Source organism: Grammomys surdaster, unplaced genomic scaffold (genome assembly GCF_004785775.1).
Source record: "Grammomys surdaster isolate TR1022 unplaced genomic scaffold, NIH_TR_1.0 140, whole genome shotgun sequence".
NCBI lineage: Eukaryota > Metazoa > Chordata > Mammalia > Rodentia > Muridae > Grammomys > Grammomys surdaster.
Window position 1 is genome coordinate 3193857 of NW_021604598.1, and position 14822 is coordinate 3208678.

The following is a 14822-nucleotide window of genomic DNA, read 5'->3' on the forward strand; positions in this document are numbered from 1 at the left end:
GAGTACTTTCGTTCCCCAGAGGGCCCAGGTGGCCTCCTAGCCAGTACATTTTATGGTTTTTATGAGAAAGTGTTTTGTCAGAGAAATCATCCTGGGACCAGGAGCATGAAACTCTCTCTTGGAGCTTAATGCCCTTTCCTGGAGCCACCTCAGGATTGGGGCAGAGTTGCTTAATCTTATTCATACACAGCTCAGGCCACCTACACACAGACACAAACACACAGACACACAAATCACAGTAAGAAAACTTCACGGAAATTTAAAACAAATTATCGCGATACTATTATTTCTATCGGTTAAGAATTTCCTTGTTGCGGGGCAGTGGTGGTGCACGTCTTTAATCCCAGCACTTGGGAGGCAGAGGCAGGCAGATTTCTGAGTTCAAGGCCAGCCTGGTCTACAGAGTGAGTTCCAGGACAGCCAGAGATATACAGAGAAACCCTGTCTCGAAAAACTATAAAAATAAAATAAAATAAAATAAAATAAAATAAAATAAAATAAAATAAAATAAAATAAAATAGAATTTCCTTGTAATCAAATAGCCTTATGCCCAAGGCTACGCCCCGCCTTCCGTCATTGGATTGGTGCCTTCGACAGCCACTCAGACCTGTGAGTGGCCGGCTCTGAAATGAGGAAGTGGGCAGGATATGGAAAGTTCTGCGGAGGTATGAGCCTGCCATCTTGGGGTCTGTGGGACCGAGGTCCGTTGGGGGCAGCTGTGCTGGTGGCGGAGACCGAGTCGCAGGACGCTCCCAGACCCGTCATGGTGAGCGCAGCGTCCCTGCGGAGCGGGCGCCGACGCCTGGGGGGTGGGGACCGGGCGGGCTCCGGGCACCCCGAGACCCTGCGTGGGGACCCAAGCGGACTGCAACGCTCTCCGCAGCTCTGCCACTCAAAGGCAAGAGACAGGAATCGCCTGACTGCTGGGTGGCTTCAGCGCGGCGCACACTGCAACTCTGGGCTTCAGTTTCCTGCAAGGGCGAGGTGGGGAACTCTGTGCACCGTCTGGAAACTCGGAAGCTCGGTGCAGGGAGCTGCGTCTAGTAGGGGTGACTCTCCAGCTGTCTGTTACTCTGGGATAGGCCGGTCAGTGTCCTGGCTCACCGAGCTGGTGAAGCCCATATCTGCTCAAATCAGGAACTTTATAGACTTGGGAGATGTTGATAGAACTCAGCCTCTAAGCATGGACCGGAGACCAATGGGTCTGAAAGGAGGATCTGTGAAGAGGAGCCCTGAGGATTAAATATTTGCATGTTAGTCGGAGGTGGTGGGGAAGAGAAAGATTTCAGTTCCTTGTCCTAAACAGAGTGACCCCAATGGCTATTACAAGCAGTTTTTATGCTTTTTAGGGGCACAGGTTACGTCAGCAAGGTTACAGTTTAAACTTATTGGCTAAGCATATTGACCTTTAAATCTACTGGCTAGCAAGTGTGGGCAGATCACCACCTCCCGAGAGCTGTGGGTGCAGAATGGAACCTGGGCTAGCCTTGATCCCAGGCGGGAGGAGAACCTGTAGAGGGAGGCGAGTTTAAGACTGGCAAAGCCTTCAGGGTCCTTCACAGCCCATGCTTTTATTTCTTGTCCATTTTACCTATATTTCCCCACTGATTAGCATAGTCAAAATGATGAAAATGGGTAAAGATTTTTCTTCTTGGCAACTGCTTTGGACAGTGGAAGGGTGTAATTGAGCCCCCTTTGGGAGAGGGGCAGGGGGTTATCTCAGTGGATTGAACTGGGGTTGGACTGTGGCATCCCTTGGAATTGAAGAGATCCTCAGTGATGGAGACAGGTGTCAGTGGTCAGGTTCTCAAGTGTCACAGAACTTTTGGAATGTCTCTGTATATTAAGGGTACTTATTTTAATGACTTACAGTATACAGTCCTACTAAGGATGGGCAGCTGTGGATGGGAAGTCCAAGAATCTAATAGTTGCTTGGTCCCACGAGGCTAGTTGTTTCAACTGGTCTTCTGTGTAAGCTGGAATCCTGAAGTGGGTTCCAATAGTTGTGCTGGCAAGAAAGGGCAAGCAGGGGAAAAAGAGTGACTCTTCCTTCTTCCAACGTCCTTATGTAGGCCTTCAGCAGAAAGTGTGGCCCAGGTTAAAGGTGTATACTGCCAAACCTGGATTTGGAATTTGCTCTGCCTCAGGCTGCCCTTGAACTCAGAGATCTGCTTGCCTCAGTAGCTGGATTCCAAGTTTGGCAAGATTTTCCAGAAAAACCTGGATTTGGAGTTTGCTCTGCCTCAGGCTGCCCTTGAACTCAGAGATCTGCTTGCCTCAGTAACTGGATTCCAAGTTTGGCAAGATTTTCCAGAAAAGCCTGGTATCTACAAGGAGGAATCCAGTGTTGTTGAGTTTTATCTGAGACCTATTGAGTTGAGAACTTTCAGGGTCAGATAAGGTTTTGTTTTTGTTTTTGTTTTTTTTTAATAAAAATGTAGTTCCATCTTGTTTGCTTTTTGAGTTTTAACAGACAGAAACCAGGCAAGGTGAATCAACACCTATACCTTGAAGGTGACAAGGAACATCATATTCAATCTCATCATGTCTTGAGGGGTTTAAGAACAGAGTTCCATCCACCAGAGGGAACTGTTCAAACACAGGGAGCGCCCGGTGGCACAAAGCACAGTTTACAGCATTTCTGTGGCTGGCACTGAGGGCTGCAAGATCTTCGCCTTGGCCTACTTGGGCATCGTCTTCCATTTGGACATGGAAGATGTTTAGCTTATGCCTGGGGATGTGAGTGAGAAGTTCAGAGAGGTCCAGTCGCCGCAGGAACTGTACAGGGGTGTCAAAGTGTCCTGCCCTGTGTACAGACAGACCAGCCGAACTGTAATCAAAGTGGGCATTTCTGAACACGTGGCCTCCTGGCATGGCCTTTATGTGAGATGAATGGCATTCTTTAAGAATTCCCCAAGGTATCTGGAGGAGCGGGGACCACTAAAGTGGGCTGGGGAGAGGATAGAGTAGCCCGTGGGTGGGGACTGGCCAGGAGAGCCACAAGGGGAATGGGCCCCATAGGCTGCAGAACTGACTGTCTTTTCCTGGGAGTTCTGCCTGTCCATGGAATGCCGCCGAGGAAGGTCATGGTTCAGGCTTTGCATTTTTTTGTCTCCTCCCCAGCCTCCCCTGGAGGCCTTGCTGTGTTCTTCTCTGACCCAGACTTCTTCTTTTTTTCATCTTGCATTCGCTTTACCTGGTACCAGTCTGTGTCCTTTTTTTAAGTGGCCCTGCCCACAGCGGCAGGAACAGAAGCGGAAAGCCAGGTCATAACCCTTCTTGGTCCACATGTTCTGGCGGCACTGCTTCTCATTCCCGCTACGGGCCCTGCCAATGCGCACCAAGATGCTGCTCTCCCACTGGTAGAAGCACTGAAGATGCATCCAGGCGCTACACGGGCAGTGCTCATTGTTGCACACCACCTTCCGATAGTCATCCTTCTCCAGGTCCACTGGTCTCCCAAAGCTGCAGATCGGGGGTGTGTGGCACAAGGAGCTTCATTCTTGGCGTCTCCCGCGGCTGCAGCCTGTCGCGCCCGCCGCCGCCAAGGCCCCCCGCTCCATTTGCCTGCTCGTCCCCGCTGCTGTTGGCACGCTTGTTTTTGCGGCCGCCTTTGCTGTTCTTGGGTTTGGGCATCTCCCCGACCCGCTTGCGGGTGTCCCGGTACCCGGCGCCCACGAAGGTGGCTCCCCGCGGCACGGGGGCGGCCACGGAGAGCGCGGACCGACCGCTCTCCTCAGGCGCCCGCCCCGCCGCGCGGCCCGCGCCGCGCCATTCCGGCCGCCGCGCCCTCCCGGGCAGAAGCCGGCGCGGCCACCCGAGGCTTGCAGCCGCGCGGGCGCAACCCAGATAAGGTTTTTAAGTTGGCTGGAGCTGGTTATTTGAATGACTATCATTGTAAGGACTGTAGATGCCGGGACTCTGCAGAATACGGTGAGGATGAAAGTCCTAGTTGGGAGCTGGTAGATTTCATTTTGTAATACTGTTTGGGATTAGTCTTTTCTATTGGGTGTTGAAGACCTTGTAGACAGCCACAAATGAAACTCTGTATGGTTAGACAGGGTTTCATGAGGGTCTCTCTGAGCAGCTTGCTTGGAGACCCTGAGCCTCCTATGCTTTTTTCAATCAGTTGTGTGATCTGCTAGGATGGTCAAGGTTATGGCGAGAAGTGTTTTTCCTCTGGTCCCCTGTGACCTAGCTAGAATATTGACTGTCATCTCAACCCCCTTGTCTTACTGGTCTTAGATTCCAGTGTAGCTGTTAAATGCCCACAGTGTAGATTTGAAGGACAAATTGTAGTTTGAAACACTGCTGTTCTGTAACCCAAAAACTCAACTCACATTAAGACTTTTTATAATTGAAATCTTTTTTTTTTTTTTTTTTTTTTTTTTGGTTTTTCGAGACAGGGTTTCTCTGTGTAGCCCTGGCTGTCCTGGAACTCACTCTGTAGACCAGGCTGGCCTCGAACTCAGAAATCTGCCTGCCTCTGCCTCCCAAGTGCTGGGATTGAAGGCGTGCGCCACCACCGCCTGGCGAAATCTATTTTTTAAAGGCATGTACCACCATGCTCATCTAAAGACTTACGTGTTTTTATGTATGCGAATGCTCTATCTGCATGTATCCATGTATGCCAGAAGAGGGCATCAAATCCCATTATAGATGGTGGCGAGCCGCGATGTGGGTGTCAGGAATTGGATTTAGGACTTTGGGAGAGATTGCGCTCTCTCTCTAGCCCTGTACTTAAAATCTTGACAAACTTAGCAGAAACAGCATTTTTTTTTTTTAACAAAGCACATAGTCCTTGCTCCTTAAGAAAGCTTTATTTAGTTTTAGCAATGTCGTTTAAGTTAAGTTTTATAAGTCTCATTGTGACATACTTTAATTTTATGTTTTTTATTTTTCTGATCTCCTTTTCACAATCCTTTACTTCAGTACAAAACTATCTTATCATACAAAATTCTTGCCAAAAAGCTTCTTATTAGGACAGTGTTTAAGAGTAAAAAGGCGGGGCTGGTGAGATGGCTCAGTGGTTAAGAGCACTGACTGATGTTCCAGAGGTCCTGAGTTCAAATCCCAGCAACCACATGGTGGCTCACAACCATCTGTAGTGAGATCTGATGCCCTCTTCTGGTGTGTCTGAAGACAGCTGCAGTGTACTCATATACATAAAATAAATAAATAATTCTTTAAAAAAAAAAAAAAAAAAAAAAAAAGAAGAGTAAAAAGGCCATAAAAGCCCGCACAAGGCCACATCTGATTACTAAATTTATAATAGTTAAGCATTTATCTTCTTTTAAAAACTCTAACTTATAAAAAAAAAGAAAAAAAAACTCTAGTGAGAATTTCATATGTAAATATAATGTTTGTTCAAATCCTCTCTCTAGCTCCTTCAGTACCCACCATTTTCCTTCCCAACTAATGAAGTTTAAAACAAAATCAAAACCTCACACTACTTATCGCTGCCAGTATGTGAAGGGGTCTAGGGTAATTGCTGGAACACGGGCAGCCTATGGGCCAGAGCCGAGGCAAACTAACTCTCCTTATCCTCACAGCCGGCAATCGCCAGTAGCCCCTCAGCTGGGAGTAGGATTTTATGAGCCCCTCAACCCAGCCATGTTGGAATTTTACCTGACTTCATCTTGAGCCTGTACGTAGTCATAGCTTCTGCGAGTTCATGAGTCTGGTGCCCCTGCCATGACTGGAAAGCAGTCTGTCATAGCAGTCCTCTGTAGCACCTGGCTCTTAGAGTCGTTCTACCCCTTCTCCCAAGATGATCCTGAGCCTTGGGCATAGGGAATGTGATAGAGACACGCCATTCAAGTCTCAGCTGTCCGGTGTCTTGTTCTCTACTCTTTGACCAGTTGGAAGTCCCTGTATTAATCACTGCCTGCTGCAGAACAAAGCTTCTGGGGTTTAGAGGGGATGTTGGGAGCTAAAGTTTCATATCTTATTTGTGTAAGTAAGTGATGGTAGTTAGTTCTTCCCGAGAGCTGTGTGTCTTTATGGGTGTCCAGGTCCCTTTGTGCTCAGAGCTTTGTGGAGTTTAGCCTGTATTCCCACAAGCCAACTGTTAAAGACAGGGCCATAAGTATCTGGGCAGACTCCTCTGGTGGGAACTGGAGGGCCGGATCTGTCTGTGCAGTGGTGGGCTCAGGAAGGGCCTTGCTTTCATCAGGCTGCCAGAGGCTAATGATCCCTGGAGCAGGGCAGAGGAAAGCTCGACCACCAGCAGCAGCAGTTAACAGAATTCCCTTCTAGAGAGAAATGAGACCTTTGAGGTCAGTCTTTCAGGATGGAACAGGAAGCTCGTGGATTCTTTTCCATTAGCATGTAGAACTGAGAGTTTGTTCTGTGATCTAGATAGGTTAATGTAGATTTCTGTGCACTGAACAGCTAGGGTTCTAGCTAGTACTAGTACTTAGCCTTCCTTTCCTCGGGGTGATGCTAGAGTCATTTTCCAGATCTCTGGCATGTTGCCTGTGGAAGAGTTTGATGTACTTATTTTCTCAGTGGTCAGTATATGGAAATCTGTCAATTATTTTTGCTTTTGAGGGGACTTGATACATGCATAGATGTTTAGTTACCTTGTTACCTTTGTGTAGAAGTAAAGTCAGGAATTCTGAAATGGTTTATACTTGTGATCCCATTTTTTCATCAGGAAATATTTTTATGTCCTGAGATATTCATTTGTATAAAATACATGTGCATATGAAACATTTGCTGATAATAACTTCATTTTAAAATAAGGCATTGACATATATCAGACATTGATATTTCCTAAAGGTGTAAACAACTTTGCATACTAATGAGACCGATTGCTAATGCGTCTGACGTATTACAGTGCAGGGATAAATGGCAAGAGGTGGTGGCAGGGAAATAAGAAATGTGTTTGTTTCCCACCAACAAAACAAAACAAACAAACAAACAAAAAAACCCAAGAAACTGTGATTCAGAAAAGCAGATAACTATGTAAAGAACACGGACTGTAGTTTATAACATACTTGAATCTGAACCAGGGTCTTACAGGTGACATGCATTGGTGGTGTAATGTCGTGTACTATGCAAAGCATGCATGCTATATGTTCTGGACAGATGCTACAGTGAAGTTACATGATGAATTCAGTACCCATTTGATTTTGGATTAATCTTCAGTTGCATGTTCCAAAACCTTGTAGTGTTCCCAGTTTTTGACCTGTACTTTTAGTTGTGTGACCCCCACATGGTGCTGGGACTAACAGTCTGAGAATAGAACTTTGTGCTGGATAGTTTTATGTCAACTTGACACAAGCTAAAGTCATTTAAGAGGAAGGAATCTCAATTAAGAAAATGCTTAATTAAAAAAAAAGAAAAAAAAAAAAAGAGCCGGGCGGTGGTGGCACATGCCTTTAATCCCAGCACTTGGGAGGCAGAGGCAGGCGGATTTCTGAGTTCGAGGCCAGCCTGGTCTACAGAGTGAGTTCCAGGACAGCCCAGACTACACAGAGAAACTCTGTCTCAAAAAAACAACAACAACAACAACAAAAAAAAAAAAAAAAAAGAAGAAGAAAATGCTAAATTAAGATGGGGCTGTCAGCAAGAACGTAGGGCGTTTTCTTAATTGGTGATTGATGGAGGAGGGTCCAGGCCACTGTGGGGGGGGCATCTCTAGACTGGTGGTTCTGGGTTCTATAAGAAAGCAGGCTAAGCAAGCCATGGGGAGCAAACCGGTTAGCTGCAGCACTCCATAGTCTGTCTCTGTGTAGCCCCTGCCTGCAGGTTCCGCCCTGCTTGGGTTCCGGCCCTCACTGCATTTGATGGTGAGCTCTTAGAGGGCACTGTGAGTGAAATAAGTCCTTCTTCCCCAAGTTGCTTTCGGTCATGGTGCTTCATCACAGCAACAGTGACCCTAACAGCCTTGTCAGCCTTGTTCTGCGGTAGGTGCCGAGAAGGGGGAGGTCTTAGCTTTGCTGCTTCTGGGCATACACTGTAACATAGTGTTGTGACACCAGCCTCAGGATTTGCATTTCATTCTTTGGAGATTGAGTGTTATTTTTAGGTAGTAAGGTTTATGTATTCTTTCCTTTGCTCTTAATAACACCTCGTTTACATACCCATGTGCTCTGTGAACTTTGTTTTTGCTGGAATTAGAAAACTCTAGTTTGTTTACTTGAATCACTTTGTTGACACAGATAAAGATGCTTTTATCGATTTTTCTTTTTCCCATGATAATAGAATACAGTCAAGTTGTATGTTCTGTAAGAAACTAATAACACACACACACACAGACCGACAGGGGTTGGGGTATGAGGAGTGGACTCCCATTTTGTACTCCTTGAGCTGAAGAAAAATGTGTCATTCCAGGGGTTGGTGTCATTTGAGGACGTAGCCGTGAACTTCACCTGGGAGGAGTGGCAGGACCTGAATGCTGCCCAGAGGACTCTGTACAGGGACGTGATGCTGGAGACCTACAGCAGCCTGGTGTTCCTGGGTGAGTCTGACTCCCCCTTCAGCCTCAGCAAATAAGTTTTCCTTGATTAACAAGTATAGGAACCATCTCTCACTTTAGAGATGTGTTCTTATTTGTAGCTATGTATGTGTGTCTGTGGGAGAAAACACCACGTGTGTGCCCGCCTGAGGACACTAGAAGTCACTGAGTCACAGAACTGAGCAGGCAATTGGCAGCTGCCGGGTTTGGATACTGGGAACTGAACTTTGGTGTCTGTGGTGATTTGATAGGAATGGCCCTCATAGACTCATGTCTTTGAATACTTGGCCCATGGAGAGTGGCACTATTAAGAGGTGTGGCCTCATTGAATTAGGTATGGCCTTATTGGAAGAAGTGTGTCACTGTGGGGACAAGCTTTGAGGTCTTACATGCTCAAGCTATGCCCAGTGTGGCACACAGTCCCCTTCTGCTGCCTGTGGATCCAGATGTGGAACTCTCAGCTCCTCCAGCACCTTGTCTGCTTGCATGGTGCCATGCTTCCTGTCATGACAGTGATGGACTGAACCTCTGAATTGTAAGCCAGCCCCACTTAAATATTGTCCTTTATAGGAGTTGCTGTGGTCACGGAGTCTCTTCACAGAACTAAAACTCAAACTAAGACAGTCTCCCCAGAGCAGTGCTTGCTCTTAGCCCTGGAGCCATCCCTTCCAGCCTGCTGAACTTTGTCAGTATTATTATTTGGGGTTATCGACCCTGCAGTTTAATGCCACATGAGGGCGCTCTTGCAGCCAGTGAAGAGTGTGAGTGTATATCTCTCTGACCAAAGTCTCTTACTTGTGAAAGAACGGTTCCAAATGGAGCTGTGGTTTCTTGTCAGGGGATGTGCCAGTGCTCTGGCACCATTTGCTTATTATTTCCAATTTACAGACCCCTGCATTGCCAAACCTAAGTTGATCTTCAACTTGGAGTGTGGACTTGGACCATGGAGCCTCGCAGAAGCTTCAAGGTGGAGCCTCTCAGGTCAGTGAATATGTGCAAGGAAGTCAGCTGCAGACAGAACGCTCATTAGATGATGGTCATGTTGAGCTGTTTTTATTGAATTTCATCCAAACCCAGTCCTAAAACAGCTAGTTACATGCATTTTTTTATTAAATCATTTTTCTTTTCTTTTTTTTTGTTTTTTGTTTTTTGTTTTTTTTCGAGACAGGGTTTTTCTGTGTAGCCCTGGCTGTCCTGGAACTCACTCTGTAGACCAGGCTGGCCTTGAACTCAGAAATCCACCTGCCTCTGCCTCCCAAGTGTTGGGATTAAAGGCGAGCGCTACCACTGCCCAGCCATTTTTATTTCCTTAAGTCCAGTTTTAAAAGAACATTCTTGGAGTGGTTTTGTCTCTCTGGTTTTTGTTTGTTTGTTTGTTTGTTTGTTTGTTTTGTTTTTTTTTCGAGACAGGGTTTCTCTGTGTAGTCTTGGCTGTCCTGGAAGTCACTCTGTAGACCAGGCTGGCCTCAAACTCAGAAATCTGCCTGCCTTTGCCTCCCAAGTGCTGGGATTAAAGGCATGCGCCACCACTGCCTGGCTCTCTGTTTTTGTCATTAAACTGTATTTCCTTTTCATTGCTGGGTCCCACATAGTGGAAGGAGAGGACAGACTCCCTTCAAGTTGTTCTTGGACTTCCATGTCATGTACTATGCATAACACACACACACACATACACACACACACACACTCTCTCTCTCACTAAATGAATGAAATTCAATGAAAATAACAGAAAGAAATGCAGCTGTGAGTCTGGCATACAGAAGAGAAACGAAGGGCTAAAACAGAGAAATGTAGGCACACTAATCAGTATCTTGGTGCAGGAGTAACAAGAACCACAAATTCACATGATCCAAAAAGACTTAAAAAGTCATTAATATTAAATTGCTAAAAGTACAAAAGAAAGAATACAAGAAACTGGTGGTAGAGGAATGTGCTTAGTTACTTTAGAAGACAAACATATTAGCATAATATATATCTTAGCAAAGACTGTAATGACAAGAAAGCGTGAGCTCACATATTTTAAACCTTGAGACAAAATTGTGAATCAAGATTACTTTGACCAATAAAGTTATCCTTTAAAATTAGAAAGAATTGATGGCTTTCTACCATAAGCATGAATTAAATCTACGTACGTTTCCACAATAAAACAAAGAGACAGGAGTTAGAACCCTGGTTCCTCAGTGTTAATTATTATTCATTGTGAAATAAAATATGTACTCTTACCATAGGTCAGTGTCTTAGTTGGGATTTCTGTTGCTGCACTAAAGCATCATGGCCAACTTAGGGAGCAAAGATTTATTTCAGCTTACAGTTCCGCAGCACAGTCCTTCACTGAGGGAAGTCAGGGCTGGAACTCACACAGCAAGGACTGGAGCCGAGACCGTGCTGCTCACTGGCCTGCTCCCTGTGGCTTGTTTTCTTATGAGGCTTAGGACCAGAAGCCCAGAGGTGGCGCTGCTCACTGGCCCTTCCACATCACTCAAGAAAATGTACTGCAGGCATGGCCACAAGCCAGTTTGGTCAGAGCCTTTGCTTAACTGAGGTTCCCTCTTTCAGAATGACTTTAACTTTTCCAAGTTGACATAAAACTAAGGTGTACAATAAGCATCTGACAGCATGAGTTTACTTTTATGTTTAAATTCTATAGAAATGTGCATGTATTGTTATTGAGTCATGGTATTTCTAATAATAGGTGTTGGTAGCGTGAGTACTCCGATTGACACCAGAAAGAAAATTCCTAAGAGACGTTTGTGGCAGCGCAGAAAAGCTAACCAAAAGATACCAAACGAAGACATGATTGAAGTGAGTAAAACATGCAATTCGAGGTTGATAGGAAGCAATTCGCACGCCCACACACAGCAAGCGAACAAGAAACATTCTCACACTTAAACCTGGCTGCAGGTGGTACTCTCCTGAGCCTGATTAGATGCAGGCTGCGGAAGAACCGAGTCATTTTCATCTAAGAGAGTACCTCAGATGCCGCAGCATCATGGTTTGCGTCACAGTAAAGTTCATAGTGTGATAGTCAGGGTTTTCAAAGAGGGGTAGCCTTTGAAACAAAGGCGACACGTAAAGAAGTTTCATGTCAAAGAGGCTTGTAGTACACTCTGTAAATAGTTGAGATATTTTCCTTGCCCAAGATGTGGCTTATGTGGAAGCCAAGTACTGAGTGTAGTGTATGTGGGAGTGTTTGTAAGGGACTAAATCAGCAAACAGTCCAGTGCACACAGGAAATTGAGTGATTACTAGAAACCTTTCATTAAGAAATCATAACTCAGAATATCAAGTGGCTCATTCTAGGAAAAACAGCACCAAGGAATCTAACAGATTTTTTTGTTTCAAGGCAGAACTAATGACTCAACAGGAAGTCTCTGAAAAGACAACATCCTGTCATGGCAGAGTACCTGTAAGACCTTTGTGCGGCGAGTTACAGAAAACCAAGAATCAGACATCGTACAGTGATGGGAAGCTCTATGAATGTAAGGATTGCGAGAAAGTTTTCTGTAATAATTCAACCCTAATTAAGCACTACAGAAGAACTCATAATTCATGCAAGCCCTATAAATGTGATGAATGCAGTAAAAACTACTACTGGAAGTCAGACCTCACAGCCCATCAGAAAACTCACAGACAAGAGAAGAGGACCTATGAGTGTAGAGTATGTAGAAAAGCTTTCTTCCGCAGGTCTCACCTCAATGCACATGAAAGAACCCATTCAGGTGAGAAGCCTTACGTATGTACAGAATGCAGGAAAGCTTTCTATTACAAGTCTGACCTTACTCGACATAAGAAGACTCATTTGGGTGAAAAGCCATTTAAATGTGAAGAGTGCAAGAAACCTTTTTCTCGAAAGTCAAAACTCGCTATACATCAGAAGACTCATACGGGCGAGAAACCATATGAATGCGCGGAATGCAAGAAAGCTTTCTCGCATAAGTCACAACTCACTGCCCATCGGATCTCTCATTCATCTGAGAATCCTTATGAATGTAAAGAATGCAATAAATCTTTCCACTGGAAGTGTCAACTCACTGCACATCAGAAAAAGCACATAGGTAAGTGAGGGGATACCTGCACGAATGACAACTGAGAACACTCCTGCGGATGTAGCCAATAAAGTGAGGCCAATCTTTGGATATTACAATAGAAAGCATTTAACTGGTATGCCACACAGTCCCACAGGACAAGCAGTTATAAAAAGAGCCAATTGTACCTTAAAAGAGATGCTTATTACACAAAAAGAGTAATAAAAACTTACAGGGACAGATTAAATGATGCTTTGTTTTCTTAATGTTGGTGAGAAAGGAACAACAGCAGCTGAGAGACACTGGGTTAATGAAAACACTGAGGAACTAGGCCAACCAATATACTATAAGGATGTGTTGACACTAGAATGCCAACTAGCAATAGTTTTAAGATGGGGACATGGTTATGCTCATGTATCTATAGAGAATGAGAAAATATGGTTACCAACCCAACTTATAAAGATTAGATCTGACGATGGAAAAGCTCTTATCAACTGAGACAAGAATGTCTTTGCAAAGAAAACAGCCCAGGTGATTCACTTGCACACACAGACTGTCTCAGTTACTGATTTCTCCGGAAAAAAAAAAATGCATGCAAATCAACTTCAAAAGGGCTAGCCCAAATGACCAATCACTCAAAAACTGTACACTACATAGACTTAACAGACAACACTGAGAATACATAGTGCAAAAACCGGGCAGTAAATGATACAGCTGGCTTTGTAAAAACTAACCATTTTCCCCTCCTCAGGCCCCAAACAGAAATTCTTCACTCCAATTCAGCAGGAAGTAATTATATATAAAAAGACTGTTGTTCCAATCCCTTAAGTTGGAGTGGGTGGTTTTGGTTATTTGATGTATTGTGGTTATTTCATCTAAAGTGGTAGGCTGATTTGTTTAATTATTCCATATTGATAGAAATTTAAGGTTGATTTGTTTAATTATTGTATATTGATAGAAATTTAAGATTGTTTTATTTAGTTATTATATATTAATAAAAATGTAAGGTTGTTTGCTAAATTACTCTTTATTGATAAGAATTTAAGGTTCTGTTTGACTACATAAACTATTTAAGGTATGATGTAAAGTTCTAGTTTTATGATTTTTATTTATTTTTTATTTATTTGAGTACATGCAGTTGTCTTTAGACACACCAGAAGAGGGCATCAGATCCCATTACAGATGGTTGTGAACCACTATGTGGTTGCTGGGAATTGAACTCAGGATCTCTGGAAGAGCAGTCAGTGCTCTTAACCGCTGAGCCATCTCTCCAGCCCATAATGTTATGGTTCTTATAATTGTTCCTATTGTGTGTAGATTGTTAGAAAAAAAGAAATTTTAAAACAGAGAGGGAGATATGAGTTGGAAATTTCTGGTTTCTTTGGGGACTCAATTGTGTCATGTGGTGTTTTTCTGGAAACTGTCTTATGAGGGGATGTTTTACTGAGAACAGACACCTGGTGTTTTTCTGGAAGATGCCTGGAAAAAGGACTCATTTGATCATGGTTGCCTTAGGAGTTTTGGCTGTAGAACAACAAAAGCCCTTCCAGTTTGAGTCTTAATTGGCCACGCTGTTCTACACAGAGTATTTGGGCTTTAAACTGACTTTTATGCCTCACTTGTATAGATGACCTCATCACCACACTTTATGTGCTGACAGTCTTATTATGGTGAGTGGTGAGGAACTGTCTACTCACATGGCCATTCCAAACGCCACCCTGCCTGGGATTGTAGGAGCAGTGAAATTGCTATCTGTAAGGCATAGCTCCCAAGGCACTCTTACTGGAAGTTATGGTAAACCAGGAGACAGCTTTGAGACCTGTTCCTCTCTGCTGCCGACAGCCCCACTTGATTTCCCTTGGTCCAGGTTGCCAAATATTCATGGGTCCCAAGTCTCAGGTGCAAGAAAAAATATATATATATATACACACACACACACACACACACAATTTTATAATTAGATCATGGTTATCCTTATTGTATGGAAAACCTGAAAGTGAGTATAGATTAATTTTACTCAGTATAGTGGTGATTAGACAGAAACATTTTAGAACATAATATGTAAGGACAAAATTCACAACTCAGTATCCGCCTGCATAAGGCAAATCAGGAAAAGGAGTGATATACAATACCACTGGTAAATACATTTAAATCTGTCTGCTGGTTTTAGGAGAGTAATGGAATATAGAAACTTGGGATTAAAATTGTACATTCAGGGCTCTGGAAGAAGGTTAAATGGGTAAGTCACTTGCCATGCACCCCTGACAACCTCTGTTCACATTTCTGTAGCCCATGTAAAGGCCAAATGTAGCAACACAGGCCTCTGCCTCCCA

At 44.2% G+C, this 14822-nt stretch overlaps 1 protein-coding gene and 1 pseudogene across 1 annotated transcript; one reads left to right on the top strand and one right to left on the bottom strand.

Annotated features, from left to right (window-relative positions):
- The first annotated feature begins 665 nt into the window (after positions 1-665).
- LOC114618158 (zinc finger protein 809-like) lies at positions 666-12740 on the top strand. Its single transcript, XM_028763825.1, has 5 exons — positions 666-766; positions 8341-8467; positions 9353-9445; positions 11157-11266; positions 11808-12740. The coding sequence occupies exons 1-5, from the start codon at positions 668-670 to the stop codon at positions 12525-12527; spliced, it is 1149 nt and encodes a 382-aa protein (XP_028619658.1). The 5' UTR covers positions 666-667; the 3' UTR covers positions 12528-12740.
- LOC114618142 lies at positions 2467-3681 on the bottom strand (annotated as a pseudogene).
- Positions 12741-14822: the final 2082 nt, after the last annotated feature.